Here is a 24,134-nt window from a genome sequence, read left to right as displayed (position 1 = left end):
ATTTGATGCGCTGCGTATTTTTGAAACCCTGTTTGCGACGAAGGTTCGAAACCTTAAGGTCTCATTACTGATGTACTTCAGTACGGAAGTACTATCAGTCCAAAATATGGAGTCTTTAAGTTGCATTTGCAGCTCCTTCCTACACATCTTGTCCATACGACTTGCAACCACGGCAGCCATCAATTTCATTTGAGGGATGGTTATTGGTTTCATTGGGGCCACTCTAGCTTTTCCCATAATGAAGACACAGTGCACTTGTCCTTTGATGGTATGTAATAACAGGTAAGTCACTGTTCCATAGCCGTCTTCGCTTGCATCTGCGAGGTGGTGTAGCTGAGCAGAGGTCACTTTAAACTCTTCGAGATTGCAGAGCTCCTTCAGCCAACTTTCCCACTCTTGTGCAGCTGAGGCTGGTATAATATCATCCCAACCAAGTTCTCTTCTGCCTTGAAGAATCATCTTGGCTGATAGGACCACAGGTGCCAATATTCCTAATGGTTCAAATATTGAGCTGACCATGGAAAGGATCCCTCTTCTGGTTATGGGTTTGTCCTTGATCATGATCTTGAACTTAAAGACATCTGACTCAACACACCACTGTACGCCCAATGCTCTTTCCACAGGGAGTATGTCATTATCCAAGTCCAGATCCTTAGCTTCTTTCGCTCTCTCCATCGAAGGTATAGCAGTAAGCACGATACGTCTGTTGCTATTCCATTTTGTGAGATGAAAGCCCCCTTGAGCACAAAGTGCACAAAGGTCATGATAGAGTGCCACTGCCTCCTCCTCTGAGACCACAGATGTTAGACAATCATCAACATAGAAATTGTGCAGGACAGTGTTGATTACTTTGGGGCTGAACTGCTCCTGATGGTCCTCTGCACACTTTCTAAGGGCAAAACTAGCACAACTTGGCGACGATGTAGCTCCAAACAGATGTGCAACCATTCTGTGCTCTTTTAAGTTCTGATGATGATCTCCATTTGGCCAAAAGAGAAACCTCAACAGATCTGAATCCTAAGCTGGTACTCAAACCTGATGAAACATGACTTCAATGTCTGCCATGAGTACAACAGGTTCCTTTCTGAATCTTGTCATGACTCCAACCAGTGTGCTGGTAAGATCTGGTCCCTGAGCTGCGCATTCAGCGATGTTCCCTGGAATGTAGCTGCACAGTCAAATGCGACCCTGATCTTTTTCTTCTTTGGGTGGTATACACCATGGTGTGGTATATACTAGAGATGTTAAGATTCACCGATTTGCATCGGTGCACCGGCATAAACGTTCAAGATGCGAGTGCACCGGTTGAAAGAGTTTGGGTTGAACTCGCGATGCATCGATTGTGGCGTCTTTGCATCGGTAAAAAAAACAATTCATTCATATAAAATCCCCTCATCTTGTCAGCACTCAGCAGAGATGATCTTTGATCTCTGCTTCGCACGATGGAGGCCGAGAGTCTCAGTTATCAACACACATGGAAGTCGAGGAGAAAGAGAAACACAGCGCACCGAAAAATACCTACAAATCAAACGTTTGGCAACACTTCGGATTGTTCAAGAAAGACGGTCAACTTGAAAAATCGCTCGCAAATTGTAAACGATGCAGAGCTGCTTTAAAGTACACAAGCAGTACGAGGAACTTAGCGACGCACATAAAGAGGCGACGTGGGGTCTGCGGCTGAAAAGAGAAACCTGAAAGTTAGACATAGGAGTTAAATCACTCAGTGAGGTGTTCTGTCAGAGAGTGGTGTTTAGTTTACAGCAGCCTGTGATGGCCAATCATAGTTTAAATGTCTTCCTTACTGTAAGCAGTTATGATAGAGCTGTTTGTGAAAGGTTATTTGTATTCTTTATTGTTCATATAGAAACCACCGCTTTCTGCTCACTGGTGAGTTAGCCTATGAATGAGTGTTAAGCACATCAGGCTGGCAGATGTATGGGCATTACACTATGGTCGTTGTTATTTGCAGATTGTTAATCATGGGCAATGCATCCTTAAATTGTTTAACTGTGAGGTGTTATATAATTGTACTGTACTCTGGAGAGTTTTTTAAGGTAAAAAATAAACAGCATGATGGGATGCGCAGTACTAGTAGAGAGAACCAAAATATGTAAAGCACTTTTTGTTAATGTATGATTCGCTGCATATAAGGAATAAAACTAAAATACTCTGTCGTACCATATTGAAGTATCATTATTTTTGCATCGTGTTCAATCGTATCGTATCGCCCTGAATCGCATAATGTTGAATCAAATCGTATCGCATCGCCTAGTGTTTCAAATGTATCGTTAATGTATCATATCGTGGCAACTTATCGAGATGCGCATTGCATCGGCCTCAGTGATGGAGATGCACATCCCTAGTATATACCATACCCTGCCGTCACTGCGTTCCAGATCCACAACTGGCACTTTCTCTGCATAGCCCTTTGAAAGGATGTCATTCATGAAAGCGGTTTAATCAGCATGAAATGAAACATCTTTATCAAATCTTCTCTTGAGGCTCAGTGTACGTTGTTCTGCTACTCTCCTGTTGTATGGCATACTAACATCCCTTTTCCTTAAAGGTAAGCCAATACAGTAATGGCCATCCATCAACTTAGCAGACTTTGTGACGTACTCCATAAAGTGACAGTCCTCTCTTGACCGTCCCATCTGTTCATCCTGACTGCATTCAGAGAAATCAGCCTTTAGCTGCTGCTTCCACAGATCTTCAAGGTTTGCAACAGATATCCTATTGACAGTGACATCTGGCTGTCCACAAGTAATTTAACTACTCCTGTCTCCTCTGAGAGGTCCATTGACAGTCCAACCCGGCATAGTTTTGACTGCGTATGGGCCCCCGTCTACACTCCGAATAACTTCCCATGGCTCCAGTGCCTCAGGAACATTACTCCCAATCAACAGGTCCACATCTGAATCAATCTCAGTAATCATTACGTGTTTCAGGTGAGGCCATCTCTGAAGGTCTTTCTGCCGAGGAATGTTGCCTTGATGAACTGGCATAGTTTTCTGGGTGTAGGTGTTAGGCAGCTCACAATAATGACTGCTGTCTAATCCAGCCACATGCAGGTCAGAAACAATGTGACTTCCAACTATTTTCTCCTGACCCATTGTCTGAAGGAGAATGTCTGTTATTCTTCCCCTGAGATTCAGTTCGTTCATCAGCCGCTCCGTGCAGAATGATGCTGAACTCCAAGGATCCAGGAAGGCATATGTTATGAATGTTTCATGTCCCTTCTTAGACTTTACTTGAATAGGCACTATGGAGAGAGTATAATCTGGCTCACCGGCCCCTGTAAAACCACTGGACTGAACGGAGATCAGAGCACTGCTTATAGCTTTTCCTTTAGCTTGCATTGTGTCAGTTTCTTTCTCTTTCTGATAGATATGAAGTATGCTTGGGTGCTTCAGACTGCATACTTTGCTCGAGAGGCGTTTCCTGCAGTCTTTATTCATGTGCCCAATACACAAGCATCCACAACACACACCAGTATGTTCCCTTAAGAAAGCGATTTTCTCACTATCAGCCTTTCTTTCCAGTTGAAAACACAGATCCAGTGTATGTCCACCTCCACAAAACAGGCAAACACTTGTACCTAGTGAGCCTCTCTCCTGCATTCTTATTTCAGGTTCCATTTTATTTTCCGCTGTTGTAAAAGTAGTAGCAAAGCTGCTTCCCCTCATCCTTGAACGAGGTTCAAACTTAGCTTTCCTCACATCTTTGTTGGCTGCTGGTGGAGTATCCTGTATATCTCCAAACAGTGGATCGCTCACAATATCCACTTGTCTTTCAATGAAGTTAACAATATCCATGAATGGAGCTCTCTGGCCCTGCCTTTTCTGTAAGTCATAGGCCAGAGTTCTCCATTTGTCCCTATATTTGTAGGGCAACTTTTTTATGATGGCTAGCATATTGCTAGGCATGTTCAACTCACACATGTATTCAAACTCTTCCATGACGTTGCAGCATCCTCTCAGAAAGAGACCGTAAGCTTGCAGAGCTCGCACATCTTCTACTCTTATTGGCTGCCATGAAAGAGCCTTTTCCATGTAAGCTCAAACAATTTTCTGTGCATTACCAAAATGCTCCTGTAGCAAAGCCTTTGCTTTGGCATATCCTCTGTCATGGGCCTTATGCTGACAGCTTCTGATAAGCTCCAAAGGCTGCCCCCTGCTGTACTGTTTGAGAAAATACAGGTAGGCTTTAGGGTTGTGAGTCTTCTCCTCAATGCTGTGCTCAAAAGCTCTTATGAATGCTTGATATTGAAACGGAGAGCCATCAAAAATCTGAATTTCTCTTTTAGGCAGAAAAGAAAGAGATTGTTGCTGAACCAACATGGATGTGATTTCATTTTGTCTTTCTAAGACATTAATTAAAGGATTCTGAGCACCGCTGCTTGGGTGCCAGTGCTGCTGGGTGATGGATTTGGTGCTGTAACTGTGGATGTGATTGTGTTGAACTTTGATGTATATTGGCCTCTGAGCTTCTTGTGGCTTGATGTTGCAGATGTCCATATTCTGCTTCATGTTCTCTGTGCAAAAACTGTATGTCAGACTGGCCATCTGTAGGCCTGTTTGTGTTAGCCACAAATGGTTTTGCTCCAGCACTGAGTGTGGCTTCCTTTCGTCCCCTTTCCAAATAAGAATGCATGCCATTGGGACTCACAGATGTGTTACTTGCAGCACGAAATCTTCCAGAGCCTCTTAGCAGATTCATTTTAGCCATTGATGCGGCTATTTCCACTTCCATTTCCAGTTGCTCCCTCTTTTTCCTGAGCTCTTCCTTCTTTTTCCTGAGCTCTTCCTCTTGTTCATCCAATGCATGCTTGTCTTTTAGTAACATTTGTCGTGCCATGAGAGCGGTCGTGTGAGCCTCAGCTTTGATGCATGATGATGTAGTTGAAACACTGGACCTGCAGAGCTCCGCTTGCAAGACCCAATCCTCCTATGTTTGAAACACTGTCGCTTGGTTTTATTTCATCTTGTGCTTCAGAAGTTTCAACATTTTTCCCAGATTGTTTTGAAACATGAGACATACTTTGCTGGTGTTCATCAGATATCTCGATAGAGGGAACATGGTGCTGCTCGGCTGCTTGGTTGTCTCCCAGTTTCAGAAAGCCATTGCTTGACATCGTCGATAAATCCATTATTGTATTTCAGTGTCTTGGCAAACCATACATTTTGTTTTTCCTGTTCGTCTGCAGGAAGAAGAGGAATTACAGACTTGTGTAACAGGTTGGTTTTTTCAAGCAGTTGAATTAAATGTTCAAGTTGAGTTTGTAGTTGTGAGGCGTTGGCATCCCTTTGCATGAGATCCTTCATTGTTTTAATCACACTTTTCATTTTGTGAACCTTTGATTGACGTTCCTTTTGAAGCTTTTCCATTTTATTTGCCAAAGCCTTGGCAGTGAGTATCGACTCTCTCTTTTCTTCATCCATTTTTGCCACATTGACATCTGAATTTGATCCACTTATTGGCATATCCCTTTAATGTTTTAATGAATGAACAACAAATGCTCCAATCCACACAACCTCGAGTGACACAAACCAACACACGCAAGCAACAAGTCAGTCCCCAATGGACACGCAGCAGTAACTTATTCACACTGTGTTCTCACAAACATTTACACAGCATGAATGAATAAGTTGCATACCGCTCGCTCCTGATGCTGTGTGGATTGTCCGTCAGTCTTTCTTTATCCTCCCGGCAGTAAGCTGAAGTTTCCTTAAGCCGCTCTCCAATACAGCGGCGAACACGGCGTTTCAATGTTTCCTTTTAATTCCACAGCGTCACAGATTGATCCTAGGAATCTCCGTATCCTCGATTTCCGTAGATCCACGCTGTGGTACAAGTCTTTTTTGTTGACTTAATATTGCGGCAGTAATCTTAAACAAAGTGCTGCGAGGGACTAAACAAGAGAAAAAACACTGTGGACGCGCAAAAACTAAGTCTTTCCAAAAGTATACGTTTGACCTTTTATCTCCAAAGCAAAAACATTCTATATCCATATGCGTAGGCCTATATTCCTTCACGCGTGCATGCATGCTTGCGGTCAACAAAAATGCTCCTTCTCTAGCTCACTCACCCTCCATCTATTACAAAGTGCGCAGGTAAAAGCAACCGGATATAACCACAAACGTCACCACACAAATCCAATTACACGCCCACCACCTATAGTGACTAAAAAAAAAAGTGTTGTAACAAACACAGAAAAATATTTCATATGTGGCTCCTACAGGAATGAATGGTGAAAAAAAACGCAGGGATCCTACAATTTCAGAGGCGTTTTTGTTGAAATACGTAGTTATTACACGTTTTGTGAGACTGGGTTGGCACTGCAGCACACTGTCACTTTACACATGTGCAGGACGAAATACAACCATGTGTATCTGCATGTATTAGAAAAGTGGCTTTTGTAAGATACAGTATGTTGGATTACTACTCTGTCAGGCATGAGTGAATGTGTAAACACCTACAACCCTAAGACTCAGAATCTTTTTTTTGCACTTTTATTGTCATTACACAGTATAGGTTCTATGTAATGAAATGGTTTCTCTGCATTTGACCCATCCTAGTGTTGGGAGCAGTGGGCTGCCGTTATGAACGGCGCCAGGGAAGCAGTGTAGGGAACAGTGCCTTGCTCTGGGACACCTCGTAGCACTTGGTCTTGCCGGTACTTGAACTGGTGACTTCCAGTTGCCAAGCCAAGTCCCTATGGACCGCCCAATGGAGGGAGACTTTCATATTCTATGATGCCAAGCATGAACCAACAATAAGTAAACATGTTAAGATATAAATACAAACACACAGAACAACAAACTTCCTTCTTCCTTCCAAGACAGTTTCTGCAGAGAGTTCAGAATCAGAATCAGCTTCATTACCTGTAGGTTTACACATACAAGGAATTTGCTTTGGTATAAGGGGTGCACGTGCTGGAGTGTATGGTTTAACAAAGGCCTTGATGAAGGAAGGGGCTGATCCCTTCACAGCACGGTAGGCCAGCACCAGGATCTTGAAGCGGATTCTTGCATCCACTGACAGCCAGTGGAGGGAGCGAAGGAGTGGTGTAGTGTTGGAGAACTGGGGGAGGTTGAAGACCAGCTGTCTGATGGCGTTTGCAGGTAGACCAGCCGGGAGGGCGTTGCAGTAGTCCAGGCGCGAGATGACCAGAGCCTGGACCAGGACCTACGTTGCCTCCTGGGACAGTAGGGGACAGAAGGGGACGTATCCTCCTGATGTTGTATAGTGTGTATCTGCAGGATCGGGGTGTCGCAGCAATGTTAGCAGTGAAGTTCAGCTGGTGGTCCAGGGCCACGCCCAGGTTCCTTGCAGTCTGAGTCGGGGAAACAACCGAGGTGCCAATGTTGATGGACGGCTCATGGATGGGAGAGTCCTTACCTGGGATGAAGAGCAGTTAGGTGTTGTTTAGGTTGAGCTTCAGGTGGTGAGCCAACAGACAAGCAGACAAGCAGAGATACGTGCGACCACCTGTGTTTCAGACCGGGGTAAAGACAGAATCAGTTGTGTGTCATCTGTATAGCTATGATAGGAGAAGCCATGAGAGAATGAGAGAGCCAAGACAGTTTGTGTCCATTGAGAAGAGAAGGGGACCCAGGACAGACCCCTGTGGGACCTCAGTGAGGAGATGACGAGAAACTGACACAGACCCTCACCAAGTTACCCTGTAGCTCGGATGAATATCTGGCATGATACAAGTCTCCAACAACCTTATAGCAGAGGATACACATGGAATGCTGCTATGACCGGTAATATGGTGATATATGACCTCAGGCATGAGTAGAAAAAAGTCTGGAAACTACATCCATATATTTCTAAAATTGATTTAACAATTCAAAAATCGGGATTTGCTTCCAAGTAAGAAATATGTTTATTGTAATTTGCTGACAGGATTACTGATGTTGTATTTAAATTTGAATGGTCCAGAGTGTGATCCAGGTGAAGTACGGGGGCAGGAATCCAGAGAGTTTTCCAGGAGGGGGCAGAAGAAGGAGTCAGGCAGGATGACTGCAGAGACATGGAACAGGTATTAGAGACCTGGATAAACAACTGGAGTATCAAAAAATAGACAAGAACATGACCAACTAGCTGTGTAGCAGAGTCTACGACCTGACGGCTTGGGGGAGTTGGAGTCCAGTATTTAAAGCCCAGCTGATTGGTATTGACAACCGCCTGGCACCTGCAAACCAAATCCCACTTCTGTAATCAAGCATAGACACAGAGGGGGGAAGAATAAGAAATATTCCTGCCGGTAAGAAGCAGAGGGACTGACATCTAAAGAGTTAACACTTTTCTAAAGTGCTTCATACAGCAATGGAACACTATTTGACTGATATTAAACATGTCATGTAGCTCTTTAAATAGTTTTCCATATAATGCCTATGAGAATCACAGGTGCTTGTTTCTCTTTGTGCCTCCACACTGCAGTTGAAGCGTCATAACTGCTCTCTGAAGAGGAAGAGCATGATGATGCTGCCCCACCTCAGCCCAAATATCATCACTGAGATCAACCTCATGGACCAAGAGGAGGAGGAGGAGCAGGAGGAGGGACATGCAGACAGCCTTCTCTGCCCCTCCCCCCAGTGCCAGAGCAACATCTCAGGTATAACCTGTCTCCAGCCCAGGATGAACTGTATATAAAAACACACATTTACCAGCAAGCCAGACCCAAGCCACAAACAGCCAAAAGATGTGCACTGTTGTGTGCGTTGTTAAAGTAGTTCAAGGTTTTAGAGGGTATTTTAGAAGTCCTGCAAGGCACATTTACTTATATAGAACCTTGCAACACAAGGCAATTCAAAATGCTTTACAAAAATGAAAAACATTAAGAGCATTAAGAAATAGTGCAGCAGAATCACTTTATAAATGACATTGAAAAACAGTCATTAAAAAGCGAAGAATACAATAAACATAGAACAAGCTAATGCAGAATAACACAGGTATAAAATACATGAATAAAAGTTACAGAGCAGTGTAAGATATGATAAGTTAAATTACAAGCGTTGGCAAAAGTCTTTCCACCCCCCCCCCCCCCTCAGAAATGGCGTACACAGTCACATGTATAAGTTTATCAGCTTACAGTTTGGGCCTTAAAATCTTCATCTGATTAAATGAATATCTCTGAAATCTGAAATAATATTCCACAATGAAGTTCTAACAATCATTGATAAATAAGTCCATCAATGATCATCAGTTTGAAGGATTATTTCATCATTTGGATTGAAGGGCAATACTCCTCATTATACTGTATTACAGTAGCCTCAATTCATATATTACTCAAAGCATGCCAAATCTCCCACAGTGCATTACATTAAAAGTATGCATTGCTTGCATGTGCATAGAGTATGTTAGCAGTAACTTTGAAGAGTATGTTCAGGATACTTCTCCTCCAGCCGCCTCTTGGAAATGTCATGGTTAGTTCCTCTAGTCAATCAGTAATTATACCTATGGTGGTAATGGATTCATTCAGCATGATGCTTTTCCCATCATGTTGTTCAAGGCTGTTGGCATTATAAGTGAGAGATAATCATGCCATTTGCAAATGATATACTCTGATTCAGAAGATGATTACATTCAGAAATAAGATTGTGGGCTTATTATGTTGAACATTCATCATTTCACGTTAATGGACAGCTAGTCAAATCCATTTCCTGTCTGGCAACACATAGGACACTCTTATTGTACAAATGTACACTTAAACTATATAAAGGTTTAAAGGGAGAATACTTCAGGAACAGCTGTTTTTTATCATCAAAGGTGAGGTCAATAAAAGTCCCAGCATTGTGAAAACTGCTCGTCTGCTCAGACTTGCTTTAGCATTTTATTTTAATATTAGACTTTTATCCATCAGAAAACATGTTATTCTCAGCAAATTGCACTCTACCCCTCACCAAAAACAACTGTAGGTGTCAGCAACCTTTTTCTGCTTAAGTACTCTCATAAATGTCTCAGCCTGGTCCTGCTGTGTAGTAACAGATGTAATCTATGTGTCATTTCAGAAAGGATTTCAGACAGTGGTGTTACTAAACTCTCATGGGCACAGCAATCCTAGAATTGTATGCAGTTAACACAATAAGTGAATTAGCAGCATTATAACACAGCAATACAGTCTGTTGGTGCTGCTTGTTTTTATTTTACAGTATATTAATATCCATTACTTTTAGTATTGCTAACGCACATCACAAATCAATGAATGCATGACTCCTGGAGGATATTTTGTGTTCAACATCTTTTTACCACTGTTCTGGAGTACATATTCAAATATTTAAAATACAAAAGTATCACAAATCTTGTACTTTAATCCCAGCTGTGTATTTTGTTTTCAACATATAACTAGTAATACATTAAAGCCAGTCACACTCACCTTGGCAGTAACAACAGATTGATCAAGCTGAATGCTGATCCTTTCATTGATTGATTTGGTTTTGGGGACAGTGATGGCATCCAAAAGAGAGCTGTCATTGTCCTCTAGAGCAGCGGTTTTCAAAGTGTGAGGCGCGCCTCCCCTGGGGGGCGCCAGAGAGCTTCAGGGGAGGCGCAGCGTGAGACACAAAAGAACGAGAAAAAGACGAGTAAATTGACACTTGCCCACTTGTGGCTGTCTGTGGAGACCGAGTTCCCCCACCTCGCCCAAAAAGGCTGTAAAAGTGCTCATTCCCTTCACCTCCACCTACCTGTGTGAGTGCAGGTTTTCCGCATTGACTTTGATCAAAAGCAAGTACCGGTAAAGGCTGCAGCCAGAGTATGATCTGCGTTTATTCCTCTGTGCATCAAAGACGCAGACTCATTGTTCCCACTAAAGTAGGGGTGAGTGTAATAAGGAGGCAAAGTTGACGTTCAGTGTGTTGCCGGGAGCATATAAGGATTTATCCACTATGTTGAAAATGTTCAAAAAAATATGTCTTGAGAACACGGCGTGCGGAAATATACGGGTCGTGCTCATGGTCGTGCTGCAGCTAGATGTGCCTGTCCTCTGTAAGAAGGTGTCGGCGACTGACATGCAAGGAAGAACGGCTGTCCACAGGCTGTTCCAACTTTAACAACTGTATTAACTTCCAGGGTAGTGAATTGAACATGCAATTGTAATTGGGTGTGTGGTATATTTTCATGCACGGACACGCATGTTCCACAACACACAAACTGAACAACACTCAATTTTCCGATCGCTACCAGTGTCCTTGCGATCTTGTTATAATAACAAGTGCACGTTACTGATGCAATATGGTTGAGACCATTCGGGCTTATTCTAGAGGGGTGCAAGGAATAGTCCAAGTAGTGGGGGAGTTTTATACAATATGTTTAAAACATAAAAATAAAAAGGTTTAAAAAAGTTATTGTTTAATGTTTTAAGGAGGTGACGCTACTCAGCCGATCAAATCGGTGCAGTCAGCACGATAGATTCAAACACACACACACGGAGACGAGACAAGAGGAGAGAAACAGTCGGAGTAATTTCAAATGGCGGAAGGTAGACAGCGAAAACAGAGCATTTAATTACATTTTCTCTTACTGGACCTCTTCGAAATGCAATTGAATACCCCTGCATTATAGCAACAACAACAATAATAATAATAATAATAATGATAACGGCAATAATAATTGGGAGGGGGGGCGCGACTGTTCTTATGTTCTCTGAGGGGAGGCTCACCTACCCACACTTTGAAAACCCCTGCTCAAGAGGAACCATGGTGAGAAGAAAGCTCAGGAAACAACCAGTAGTGTGTGCATGACATGTGTGTACATTGCTTTGGTTTTCTTTGTTTCAGAGCTTCAACTGGAGTTGGAGTTGACACGTGAGGATAAACAACAAGCCATCACTGATCTGGAGTCAGTAACAGAACAACAGAGGGAAACGAGGAAAGAAGTCAGTTTTTTTGTTTTGCCTTTTTCTGTCCTAACACTACATTTTTCTTCATAATAAATGTATGTCAATGGCAAGACTACAATAAGAGAAAGCGTCTCCTCTTCTTTTGCTGTGGTCTTCAGTCTATCAGATGTCCAAACTCAGTGCACACTGTCCATCTCTTTTGAAATGATGTGTTGTATCTTCAACATTTCATCACCACGGCATGACTTCAGCCTTGTATCCCTGTGTCTCGTTAGTATCAACAGCTGATTGACAGAAGGGCACTACAGTGTATCAGTGCAGCTGCAGATTGTCCTGGCAAATTGACATCTCTCTGAAGGGCAGTAAGGTTTTTGCATTACCCATCAAAATAAGGACCTTTTTGTGCTACAGTATCTTCCTCCCTTTAGCTTGCAGAATGTCAGTTTTGTCACATGAAAAGGCAGTAATATAGAAATAATGAGTTGTTAGGTCTACAGGAGTTAATTATGTCTAAGCCTTTCAGCTATAGCAGCCACTAAAAGGCCATAACATATGCTGAAGGGCAATGCCAAATACCAGGAGGGACAGGGGCCCCTCGGACCCCTCGGAGCTTGACACTGACCGGCTCCTACTATGTGTCGGCTTCTGTGTGTCTTCTTGTTTCGCAACCTACTCACTGACGGCTCACAGCTCTGCTTAGTTTCAGTTCATTTGGGTTCAAAAATAGATGCAGACACAAACTAAACCAAAGTACTTGTTCTCTTCCTCCCTCCTCCACCTCTCTCCTCCTTCTTCCTTTCCTTCCGTCTTGGCAAATAAGGAAACCTAACCATGATTTTTTTTCAGGACTTTGTCTGAACTTCAGTGCCAGGCCTTCATTGTGTTAGTTTGGCAGAGCACCATTCATCTTCCTCTTCATTTTGCTTTTTGTCCAGCTTTCTTAAAAAGACCACACCAGAGTTCTTATCCCATTCACTACAAGTCAGGCATACTTAGCTGCTAGCCATTTTCCTCCACTGCTTATTTGTCTTGTTCTTGTTTATTTAAACAATATCATTCTCACTATAAACATAACTCACAAAATATCTCTGTTTTGTTTCTCTACTCTGTCCCTTTTTGTATATGCAGTTGCTGAAAGAGAAACATGATAACACCATTTTAATTGCTGAGGCAGTGCGGCAAAAGAAGCTCCTGGGGAAATATAACAGAGGTTGGTGGGCGGGGGGCATTGCACATTCAGTATATCATTCGGAAAAATTTGAAGAAACATTATCACTAATAATCACATGGATCCTAATCATAAGCATCGTCTCACTTGGTTATACCAGGGTATAACGATAACATCATTGACTGATATGGACTTCATGTAGCTTTACTGATATAAGGCATAACCGACCCAATGTGGAACTCTTTGTGCAGTGTCTCAGTTTGCTGTGGAGGAATACGAGGCCCTACAGGACACTCTGGACCTGGAAAGGGACCTGAGGACAGAGGCAGAGGGCTTTGCAAGAGCAGTAACATATCATGTTCAGTTTGTCTGTCTTTCCCTGCCTCATGAGTTAACGTTAGTTAAGTTAATGTCTAATGGGATAAAATAGAAATGATGACGTTTTGGAACAACTTAGATTCAAATAGCAGTTTTTTGGTTAAGGTCAAATTCAATTTGACAGTAGCTGCTATATTCCTCTCTTATTCTTCCTATGAAGAGTTCATATGCTGTTTTGTCCCCAACAATGTGTCCTGGCTATCCTCTCGTGGTCCCCCTTCAGATGTTGGTGGAGCAGAGGAAGCTGAAGAGACAGTCAGATCCTGATGCGGAGCTCCTCCCCCAGTGAGGCTCTGCAGGAGGCCCTCAGCCAGGTTGGCAAACTGAGCAAGGAGCTGGAGACACAGACGCTGGAGCTGCAGCAGCAGGTCTGAGAGAGAACCCTGCATACACTGTGGAACACACACATTGTGGAACACACACACACCCTGCACAGACTGTGGAACACACACCCTGTGGAACACACACAAACTGTGGAACACACACACTGTGGAACACACACACCCTGCACAAACTGTGGAACACACGCACTGTGGAACAGACACACACCCTGCACAGACTGTGGAACACACACCCTGTGGAACACACAAACTGTGGAACCAACCCACTCTTCAGTCTGCGTACAACTGACACGACTTTACAAATTGGAAATGCGTGCAATAGATACGCAGAAGTCCTATTTTGCGTGCATATAATACGCTAACCATTCCCATTGAGTTCCGAGGCCGAGTTTTGCATGCATATGATACGCCACGTTTTGTCCGTCGGGTCTTGGTAGACTGGAAGCTGTGCGGTTCATAAAAACATGTTCTTACTCAATATCAAGCCAAGATTATTGTTTTTATTTTAAATCGTATAATGTCTGGCTTTTTTTATCGTCTGTGAGTAAAAGAAATGGGGCACGGAGCCTCAGAATAATGAAATCTGTATTTTTTAAAATCTTTTTTTCCTTCTGATTTGTTATTCTTTTCTAAATAACACACTGTTATTTACTCAACAATAACACACATTTTATCCTTGTTTTTATTTATTCTTTTAATTCTATATTCTCAGGCTTTTTAGCCGTTTGTCAGGAACTGAATTTCAAAATAAAGTCACCGGAAACAGACGTAGGCCTATAAGGGACATTTCGATGAACCGATTACCCAAGATCCTCAGCTAGAAGCTTGGTGATTGGATTGTTTAAACGCAATGCACGTTGGGATATGGTATTTATGCGATATGAAATCCGAAAAACATTTAAAAAAAGAAAATAATACTTTATTCCAAGTTTGCTTGCTTTTCTCTTTGAAAGTCATCACATAACACCTCAACTGGCTCCTTTCAACGCAAAGGAGGAGCGGTTGAACTCCGAGTCCCTCCCGGATGACCGAACTTCTCACCTTATCCCTAAGGGAGACACCAGCCACCCTGCGGAGAAAGCCCATCTCGGCCGCTTGTACCCGCGATCTCGTTCTTTCGGTCATGACCCATCCTTCATGACCATAGGTGAGGGTAGGAATGAAAATGGCGCGGTAGACAGAGAGCTTTGCCTTCTGGCTCAGCTCCCTTTTCGTCACAACGGTGCGGTAAAGCGACTGCAGTACCGCTCCCGCTGCTCCGATTCTCCGACCCATGTCACGCTCCATTGTTCCCTCACTCGAGAACAAGACCCCGAGATATTTGAACTCCTTCACTTGGGGTAAAGACTCATTCCCTACTTGGAGTGGACAGTCCATCGGTTTCCTGCTGAGAACCATGGCCTCAGATTTGGAGGTGCTGATCCTCATCCCAGCTGCTTCACACTCGGTTTCGAACCGATCCAGTGAGTGCTGAAGGTCGCAGACCGATGAAGCCATCAGAACCACATCATCTGCAAAAAGCAGTGGTGCAATCCTTAGTCCACCGAACTGCAAACCCCCTCCCCCACGACTACGCCTCGAAATCCGATCCATGTATATTACAAACAGGATTGGTGACAAAGCGCAGCCTTGGCGGAGGCCAACCCTCACCTGAAATGGGTCCGACTTACTGCTGAGGACCCGGACACAGCTCTCGCTTTGGGAGTACAGAGATTGGATGGCCCTGAGTAGAGACCCCCTCACCCCATACTCCCGCAGCACCTCCCACAGTGACTCCCTGGGAACCCGGTCATACGCCTTCTCCAAGTCTACAAAACACATGTAGACTGGATAAGCGTACTCCCAGGCCCCCTCCAGGATCCTTGCGAGAGTAAAAAGCTGATCCGTCGTTCCACGACCAGGACGGAATCCGCATTGTTCCTCCTCAATCTGAGGTTCGACAATCGGCCTGACCCTCCTTTCGAGTACCTTAGAGTAAACTTTCCCGGGGAGGCTGAGTAGTGTGATGCCTCTGTAATTGGCACACACCCTCTGATCCCCCTTTTTACAAAGGGGAACCACCACCCCGGCTGCCACTCCTTCGGTACTGTTTCCGACTTCCACGCAACGTTGATGAGACGTGTCAACCATGACAGTCCCTCAACACCCAGAGCCTTCAGCATTTCTGGGCGGATCTCATCCACCCCCGGGGCTTTGCCACTGTGAAGTTGTTTGACGACCTCAGTGACATCCCCCCGGGAGATTGGTGTCGATCCCCCGTCATACTCCAGCTCTGCCTCTAACATAGAGGGCGGAGCTGTCTGGTTCAGGAGTTCCTCAAAGTGCTCCTTCCAACGCCCTAACACTCCATCAGTTGAGGTCAACAACGTCGCATCCTTAATGTACACAGCTTGGATGGTTCCCTGCTTCCCCCTCCTGAGGTGTCGGACAGTTTTCCAGAACAACTTTGGTGCCGCCCGAAAGTGCTTTTCCATGTCTTCTCCGAACTTCTACCACACCCGCTGCTTTGCCTCGGCTGAGGCTGAGGCTGCTGCCCTTCGGGCCTGTCGGTACCTTGCAACTGCCTCGGGAGTCCCCCGGGATAACAAATCCCTGAAGGCCTCCTTTTTCAGTCGGACGGCTTCCCTGACCACCGGTGTCCACCAGGAGGTTCGAGGGTTACCGCCCCTTGAGGCACCTAGGACCTTGAGACCACAGCTCCCCGCCGCGGCTTCGGCAATAGAGGCTTTGAACACCGACCACTCTGGTTCAATGTCCCCAACCTTCACAGGAATGCCCGAAAAGCTCCGCCGGAGGTGTGAGTTGAAGGCCTCCTGAACTTGGGCCTCCTCCAGACGTTCCCAGTTCACCCGAACTACACGTTTGGGCTTACCAGGTCTATCCAGAGGCTTCCTCCGCCACTCGACCCAACTCACTACCAGATGTTGATCAGTTGACAACTCCGCCCCTCTCTTTACCCGAGTGTCCAAAACATACGGCCTCAGGTCCGATGATACGATAACGAAATTGATCATGGACCTTCTGCCTAGGGTGCTCTGGTACCACGTACACTTATGAGCATCCTTATGTTCGAACATGGTGTTTGTTATGGCCAATCCATGACTAGCACAGAAGTCCAGTAACAAACCACCACTCCGGTTCAGATCAGGGGGGCGGCCGTTCCTCCCAATCACTCCCCTCCAAGTGTCTCCATCATTGGCCACATGTGCGTTGAAGTCTCCCAGCAAGATTAAAGAGTCCCATACAGGACTCTTTCCAGGGTCTCCAAGAAGGCCGTATACTCTGAATTGCTGTTGGGTGCATAAGCACACACAACAGTCAGAGTTTTCCCCCCCATAACCCGCAGGCGTAGGGAGGCGACCCTCTCGTCCACTGGGGTAAACTCCAACAACGAAGCACCCAACCGGGGACTTGTGAGTATCGCCACACCCGCCCGGCGCCTCACACCTTGAGCAACTCCGGAGAAGAATAGAGTCCAACCCCTATCCAGAAGTAAGGTTCCAGAGCCGACGCTGTGCGTAGAGGTGAGCCCAACCAGATCCAACTGGAAACGCTCAACCTCCCGCACAAGCTCCGACTCCTTCCCCCCCAGAGAGGTGACGTTCCACGTCCACAAAGCCAGCTTCTGTCGCCCGGGTCTTTAACCAAAATGCTCGTTCACATCAAGCACGTCAATTTGCGTACACGTAACAGCACCGCACGTTCATGACAGCATGGTAAATGGCTTGTTTTTAGGATGGATTTGATATTAACGAGGCGGCAGTTAGCAGCTAGCGGCTAGCTAGTAATTATGCTAATGTGCACATCAATCGTTATGTACTTATATTACACTGTAAGAGGATCTAGTGATATCCAAGCAACAGAGCTTCATTTTGCATGAAATAATTATTGCACTGTATGTATATATATATATATATATATATATATATATATATATATATATATATATATATATATATATATATATATATATATATATATATATATATATATACACATATATATATATATATATACATATATATATATATATGTATATATATATATATATATATGTGTGTATATATATATATATGTATATATATATATATATGTATATATATGTATATTAATATATATATGTATATTAATATATATATTAATATATATATGTATATATATGTATATTAATATATATTAATATATATATTAATATATATTATATATATATATATATATTAATATATATTAATATATATATATATATACAGTGCAATAAGCTTCTTAGTGCAATAAGAAGCTACAGGGACGTTAATCTAACGTCGGTAATATTAACTTTATTTAATACAACATTTACGGTACAAGATTTAATCATACAGCCCATGTAGTATAATAATTTACAAATGATGAATTACAGCAAACATGTGCAATATATCCATTACTGCAGCTCCATGGGATGGCAGTGAGACGATATGGGTCCGTTGTTACAGATGTAGCACTGAATTTCAGACTCCAGCTTACAGCTTCCTGCCTACCACCTTCCAAAGACCAGTATAGAGGAATGTTAAGCCCTCCCACTATTTTCCAAGAGGGCGTTGCCAGATTTTCAATTTCAGGTTTTAACCAGGAGATGGCGCTTCATTCACAAATACAGAAAGACAAGTTTCATGGACTTTCAGTTGTGTTTTGAAGAGCATTTGAACACATCAATATTTTAGATCAACTAAAGTATATCTAATCTTGTAATTCAATAATATATAGTCTTTATATATTAAATAATCATAATTATAATGTAAATGTTTACATTACACTTCTTTATTTGTTATGCTCATACTTTTACCTTTACAATCGTTTGCTTTAATATGCAGTATATTTTTATTATATTTTTGTGTTTGCTTCCTCCTGCTCCCTTTCGGACACATACTGTATGATTTATTATTATTATTAATATGAAGATATTATTAAGATAAGATGTTACTTTATTGATTGAACATTTTAGTTTAGAATGTGCTGTCCCACGGTAATTCAGAAGGCTCACAGGTCACATTCCGACCATTATTTAAAACAATAGGTGCTTTCACACCTTCTACAATTTGATGTGTATAGAGGGAGCTCTGTCAGTTTTCGAATTACCCATTTGCTTTCGGGGAGCCCTATTTTTCAGAGCACATCCTGCTACTAAATATGTCACACGCACGCTCTGTTGACTGGCGCAGCAGCGCGGATGCGATCAATTGCTATAAAAACACTCTTCTACTAATACAGACGGTGTCACTATGCCGGCGGATGTGGCCGTTGTTGAAGCCTCTTCAGGCTCCGCATCGGCAGGCCTCTCCCTCGGTGTGGAGCTGTCAAACTCGACCCTAACGCCGCTTACAGCCGGCCAACTAAAAGTTGTTTTCCGTTCACGTTGTCATTTTTAGACTCCTTCGCTTCTTTTCTTGTGAATCCAAAAGCTGTGACGCTTGGCTGTTTTCGTTTTGCCATATTTTTTTATTACACAGCCAGAGTTAAAAAAATATCAATATGAACATTTCAAATACCGCGCCGGCATCACCGCCATAATCATAGCAACGTAAGTAAGAATGCAGCGCCGCCACATACAGATGGCAACACCCAGACATATTCACAAATATAAAACAAATATTCAGAAACTGTAATGAACAATAACTATTATTTATTTCAAGAACTGTTATTTACAGAAACTCAACATTTCTAATCTGTGTGACACAAATATGCACGACTGTTTTGGGCTCCCCCTATTTATCTCGAAGTCAGCCTTCAGGGGAGCTCCCTCCCTCTTCGGGGGAGCCAAGCTCCTCCTAGCTCCCCCCCATTTCGAACAGTGTCTGTGGCTGAATGGCCAGCGATTAGGTGCGGCGCATTTGTCATAGGTGATCAGAGCTAACTGCCTGCCGTCAGATTTCATTTAAAAAACAGATCTGATTTTAAGACTATTTCTGCGCTCATAAAGAATGATAAGAATAAGAATAATGCGTATTGAACTGGTTTCATTAATTAGTGAGTTTATTTAATACTAGAACCGCCAATCGGGTCAATTTGTGTGATGTGTTGTTGTGTGTGTGCAATGTAACTTTTTTTCAATAAAATATTAAAGTCTCCCAGTCCGTGACTTTTCCTGAAAGTGTGTTATGTAGCACCCTATGTTGTTAAAAATTGCATTCTAATAGCGGGATTTGACGGGTTTAGGTAGGCCTATACAAAAACCTCTGGCGGTTCTAGTGTTAAGGTAATTAGGTACAGTAGAAGCCCTTTTTTTATCAGTAACGAATTTAGCAGTTGAACGTAAAAGTCAACTAACTGAGGGTCACTTGCAATGACAGTGTTGTGTCTAACTGTAAGCTTGTCACTCAGAGTAACCTACCGTTAATTTAGCTGCTGGAGAAGAAAGATCAAGGGGGGAGGGGGGGAGAGAGCTGTGGTTGATGGGCCATTAGTTGTGTAAATACACAGCTGAGAGCTGCCGTTTCATTCAGACTGTTTAAAAAACTGTAACAACGGACTATTTTTCTTAGCGGATGCATGTCAATTTAAATCAATACATACAACTATTTTTTAAATCAATACATACAACTATTTTTTAAATCAATAAAAAACAAATCTAAATCCATAAAAGCATTTCAATTCATATTGGGAGTCATGTCGTTACTTTGTTGAGAATTTGGCCTTGTAATAAGCGGGATAATTTGCAGCGACTTGTTCATTATGGGGAAAATAACACCCGTCATGTGTGTGTAGTAGAGGTGTGTGTGGTTAAAACACTTTCATGAAGTGAAGGAATTTCCTTCTATAAAACAGCTGTGGGCAGCAGTGAGTGTCACGGACATGAATTCATAGATCAAGGCAGACTGGTGCACACACTCTCCTGTCCTGCCAGGCGACACGCCCGTTCTAAGCCGTGTCCCTCACTCCTCACATCCCAAGCATCCCCACAAGTGTATTATGTTGTTACATCGTTTCAGATGTTATGTTTCAGTTGTGCTCTGTCTATGTTCAGTGATGCAAACTTGTCACCTTTCGGTGAAATTCGCCGTTTTGAATCCAAAATAAGTCGTTTGTGTGATTCATGTAGATCTGCAATACAAATATCTTTGGGGTATGGGGGGGGCTGGGACCCGGAGTAATCTGCGGCCGTGAGCTGTTATGTGCCATCATGACACGCATGGTGTTCTTTTTTTATATATTATAATGAAGTACGAGCTGTGTGCACGAGTCTTCCTGCCTGTCGGCTCTGCTCATGGATGTATAATAAGGCTCTGCTGCTCCGAGATGATGGTCTAGCTTCAGCAGCTACATTACCTACGGGTGCGTTCGTTAATATTAACTGTGCGTCCGGAGTCACTGTGGCACAGACTGGACCGCTGGTGAACAGCTGTTAGAACGGGCCGTTCAGGTGTTCAGAGCAGAGCTCCCTGTCGGAGCGGCAGAGCGTGATGTGAACTGAAAAGTTTTTCTGTGGCAATATTATTTAAGGAATCGTTGAGCTAGCTAGCTAGCATACATTGTCACTATCTGCTAACGTTAACTTTAGCCTTCTATTTCTAATAGTTTTTTTCATAGGCTATAAACAGAGGTGGTATAAGTATATATATTGTACTTGAGTAAAAGTAGAAGTACTCAGATCTTGTACTTGAGTAAAAGTAATAGTCCCAGAGTGTAGGAATACTCTGTTACAGTAAAAGTCCTGCATTCAAAATGTTCCTCAAGTAAAAGTAGAAAAGTATTATCATCAAAATATAGTGAAAGTAGCGACAGTAAAAGTAGTCATTGTGCAGATTGGTCCATTTCAGAATAATAGATATGATATGTTTTATAATGATTGATCATGAAAGTGTTCTCAAAGCTGCTAAAGGTGCAGCTAGTTTGAATGACTTTGTATACTGCAGGGTAGCTTGTGGATTTACTCCAGGTGGAACTAAAGTCTGATTTAACACTTGATTATATTTCACTTAATTAATCCAGATCTGTGAAGTAACTAAAGGTATTAAATACATGTAGTGGAGTCAAAGTACACCATGTACCTCAGAACTTTAGTGGAGTAGAAGAACAAAGTAGCAAAACATTGACATACTTAAATAAAGTACAAGTATCTCAAAATTGTGCCCAAGTATAGTACTTGTTGAGTTTATGAACTTAGTTACTTTACACCATGTGGCTATAAAGATAAAAAGACTTAAGCCTTGCACAGAGGCCTGAAAATACATTTTCAAAATGCTCAACAGTGCTGCCAAAATTATAAACTGACTGCTCCACAATTTGAAATAAATGCTTTTATATATTTCTATTATGTGACTCTTTGGCGTTTCTGTTATTATTAACACTGCTGCTTTAGTTGTTCTGACTGCTAAAATCCTCTGTCATTCCGTGGGGGGGTGGGGGAGCCGGGGGCTCGGATCCTTGTCACCTTTTTCTTACCTGATGAGTTTGCATCCCTGTATGTTAAAAAGCCTCAGTCACCTTAATTCATGTAATAAAAACATCTCAGGTCAGTAACACTCAAAGCTAAATGTGCAATACCATGTTCAGCTATGTTACTATTTATAATGTTATTGTTATTACATCAGAAGATGTACATATTGAACTGATTTCTTAACTTACAGTAGGCTATTTTTTACAATGTGTGTTGGAAGGATTTATTAAATTACAATGAATATTGTCATTGTTGAAGGCTTTTAGAGAAGGGTGAACTATAAGCCTGAATTACATAAGATTTTATACCTAAAAACATAAAAGCCACAATAAATAAGTCACAATTATTGTAGTTATTTTTACCTCCCGTATTGCTTTCAACCCACCAGCTTTTATGGTGTTGTTACGTCACTAACTGTAAGCTTGTCACATACAGTCTATGGTCACTCAGAGTAACCTACTGTTAATTTAGCTGCTGGAGAAGAAAGATCAGGGGGGGAGGGGGGGAGAGAGCTGTGGTTGATGGGCCATTAGTTGTGTAAATACACAGCTGAGAGCTGCCGTTTCATTCAGACTGTTTAAAAAACTGTAACAACGGACTATTTTTCTTAGCGGATGCATGTGAATTTAAATCAATACATACAACTATTTTTTAAATCAATAAAAACATTTTCTAAATCCATAAAAGCATTTCAATTAATATTGGGAGTCATGTCGTTACTTTGTTGAGAATGTGGCCATGTAATAAGCGGGATAATTTGCAGCGACTTGTTCTTTATGGGGAAAATAACACCCTTCATCCAGATGAGGATCCCTCCGCTACACTTTGGGATCCTGATCGACCGACGAAACCCCATTAAAATATACATATTTTTGGTGAATTACTGAGTTTAGGTACGTTAATAACGTTTTAATGAAGTTGAATACAGTATATTCATATGTGTCAGTGATTTCATGTCAATTCGGCGAACATAAACATAAATGATCGTGGTGAAGATGATGATTAAATTAGGATTAAAAATCGAGAGCCGGGCTGCATTTCCTCCCGTTCGTTTTTTTCGAATAACAAAATTATTTTGTTAAATAACAACATGTTGATGTTTTGTAAATGATTACATGTCTCTTATTTAGCACAGAGTATGATATCCTTGACATATGGATCTTAACAAAGTTCCGCTGTACATCCAGCGTACTGTATCTGACTTTATTTCACATGAGCTCCAGTGTGGAACCCCACTGCACCTCCTGGTGGATCAATGATCCATTGCAGCTGGCTTCATTATAAATACATTTATCTATCACGGGGGCGGTCTCAAGTCAAGCTGGAGGTTTTCCCTTGAGCGAGGGCAGATCATGTACCAATCACGGCCCTCGCGTTTCAAACTGTCCGAAATGAATCGCTCCATCTGTAGGCTAGGCTAAACCACACTAGCGCTGCATTGATGGTGGACTGGGTATGTTACAACCGTTATGTTTGGACACAATTGATTGTATAATCTAACGTTACCTAGCCATGACAGCGCACAATGCGACATGTGGTCTACATTTATTTTTCGTATGATTACATTTTTGTATTTACCGTAATTTTCGGACTATAAGGCGCACCTGAATATAAGCCGCAGCAGCTAAATTGAATGATGTGTACATATATAAGCCGCACTGGACTATAAGCCGCAGGTGTTTTAATGTTTAATTACCATATGTAAGGGTTCGTGCACAGAGGGGATTGTCGGGAAAGAGATGGCTGTTTGAGGAAGCTCCCATTTATTAACATTTCAACAAACAAGTTGCATATTTGCATAACGTATTCAAGTGTTACCATTTAGTGCAATAGTAGCTACAGAACATGTACTGTGCTGTGTAAACTGTACTGTATCACATAGCGTTTCAGACACACAAACTTTTCAACTTTCAAACTTAAACGGTGCGCTCCCAGCGCACGTACCGGCAGTGATCAACAGCAGTGGTTTTCAACCAGTGGTACGGGGAT

At 42.5% G+C, this 24,134-nt stretch overlaps 2 protein-coding genes across 8 annotated transcripts in view; both read left to right on the top strand.

The window, feature by feature from the left end:
- The window catches only part of shtn1 (shootin 1), an 82,953-nt gene that overhangs the window by 46,865 nt on the left and 11,954 nt on the right, over nt 1-24,134 (top strand). Inside the window, exons 5-8 of the mRNA XM_079686864.1 lie at nt 8,449-8,623; nt 11,787-11,884; nt 12,977-13,058; nt 13,268-13,362. Of these exons, the coding sequence (XP_079542990.1) occupies nt 8,449-8,623; nt 11,787-11,884; nt 12,977-13,058; nt 13,268-13,362 (450 nt within the window). The remainder of the gene's footprint in view (nt 1-8,448; nt 8,624-11,786; nt 11,885-12,976; nt 13,059-13,267; nt 13,363-24,134) is intronic.
- Nucleotides 18,672-24,134, top strand: part of hspa12a (heat shock protein 12A) — a 189,493-nt gene continuing 184,030 nt past the window's right edge. For all 7 annotated transcript variants that reach the window (XM_079686870.1, XM_079686867.1, XM_079686871.1 and 4 more), the window contains exon 1: nt 18,672-18,675. The gene's annotated coding sequence lies outside the window, so the exon portion shown is untranslated. The remainder of the gene's footprint in view (nt 18,676-24,134) is intronic.

Source organism: Notothenia rossii (assembly GCF_949606895.1).
Source record: "Notothenia rossii genome assembly, chromosome: 6".
Taxonomy (NCBI): domain Eukaryota; kingdom Metazoa; phylum Chordata; class Actinopteri; order Perciformes; family Nototheniidae; genus Notothenia; species Notothenia rossii.
Note: the sequence above shows the minus strand (reverse complement) of the source record. Positions and strands in the feature narration are given on the sequence as shown.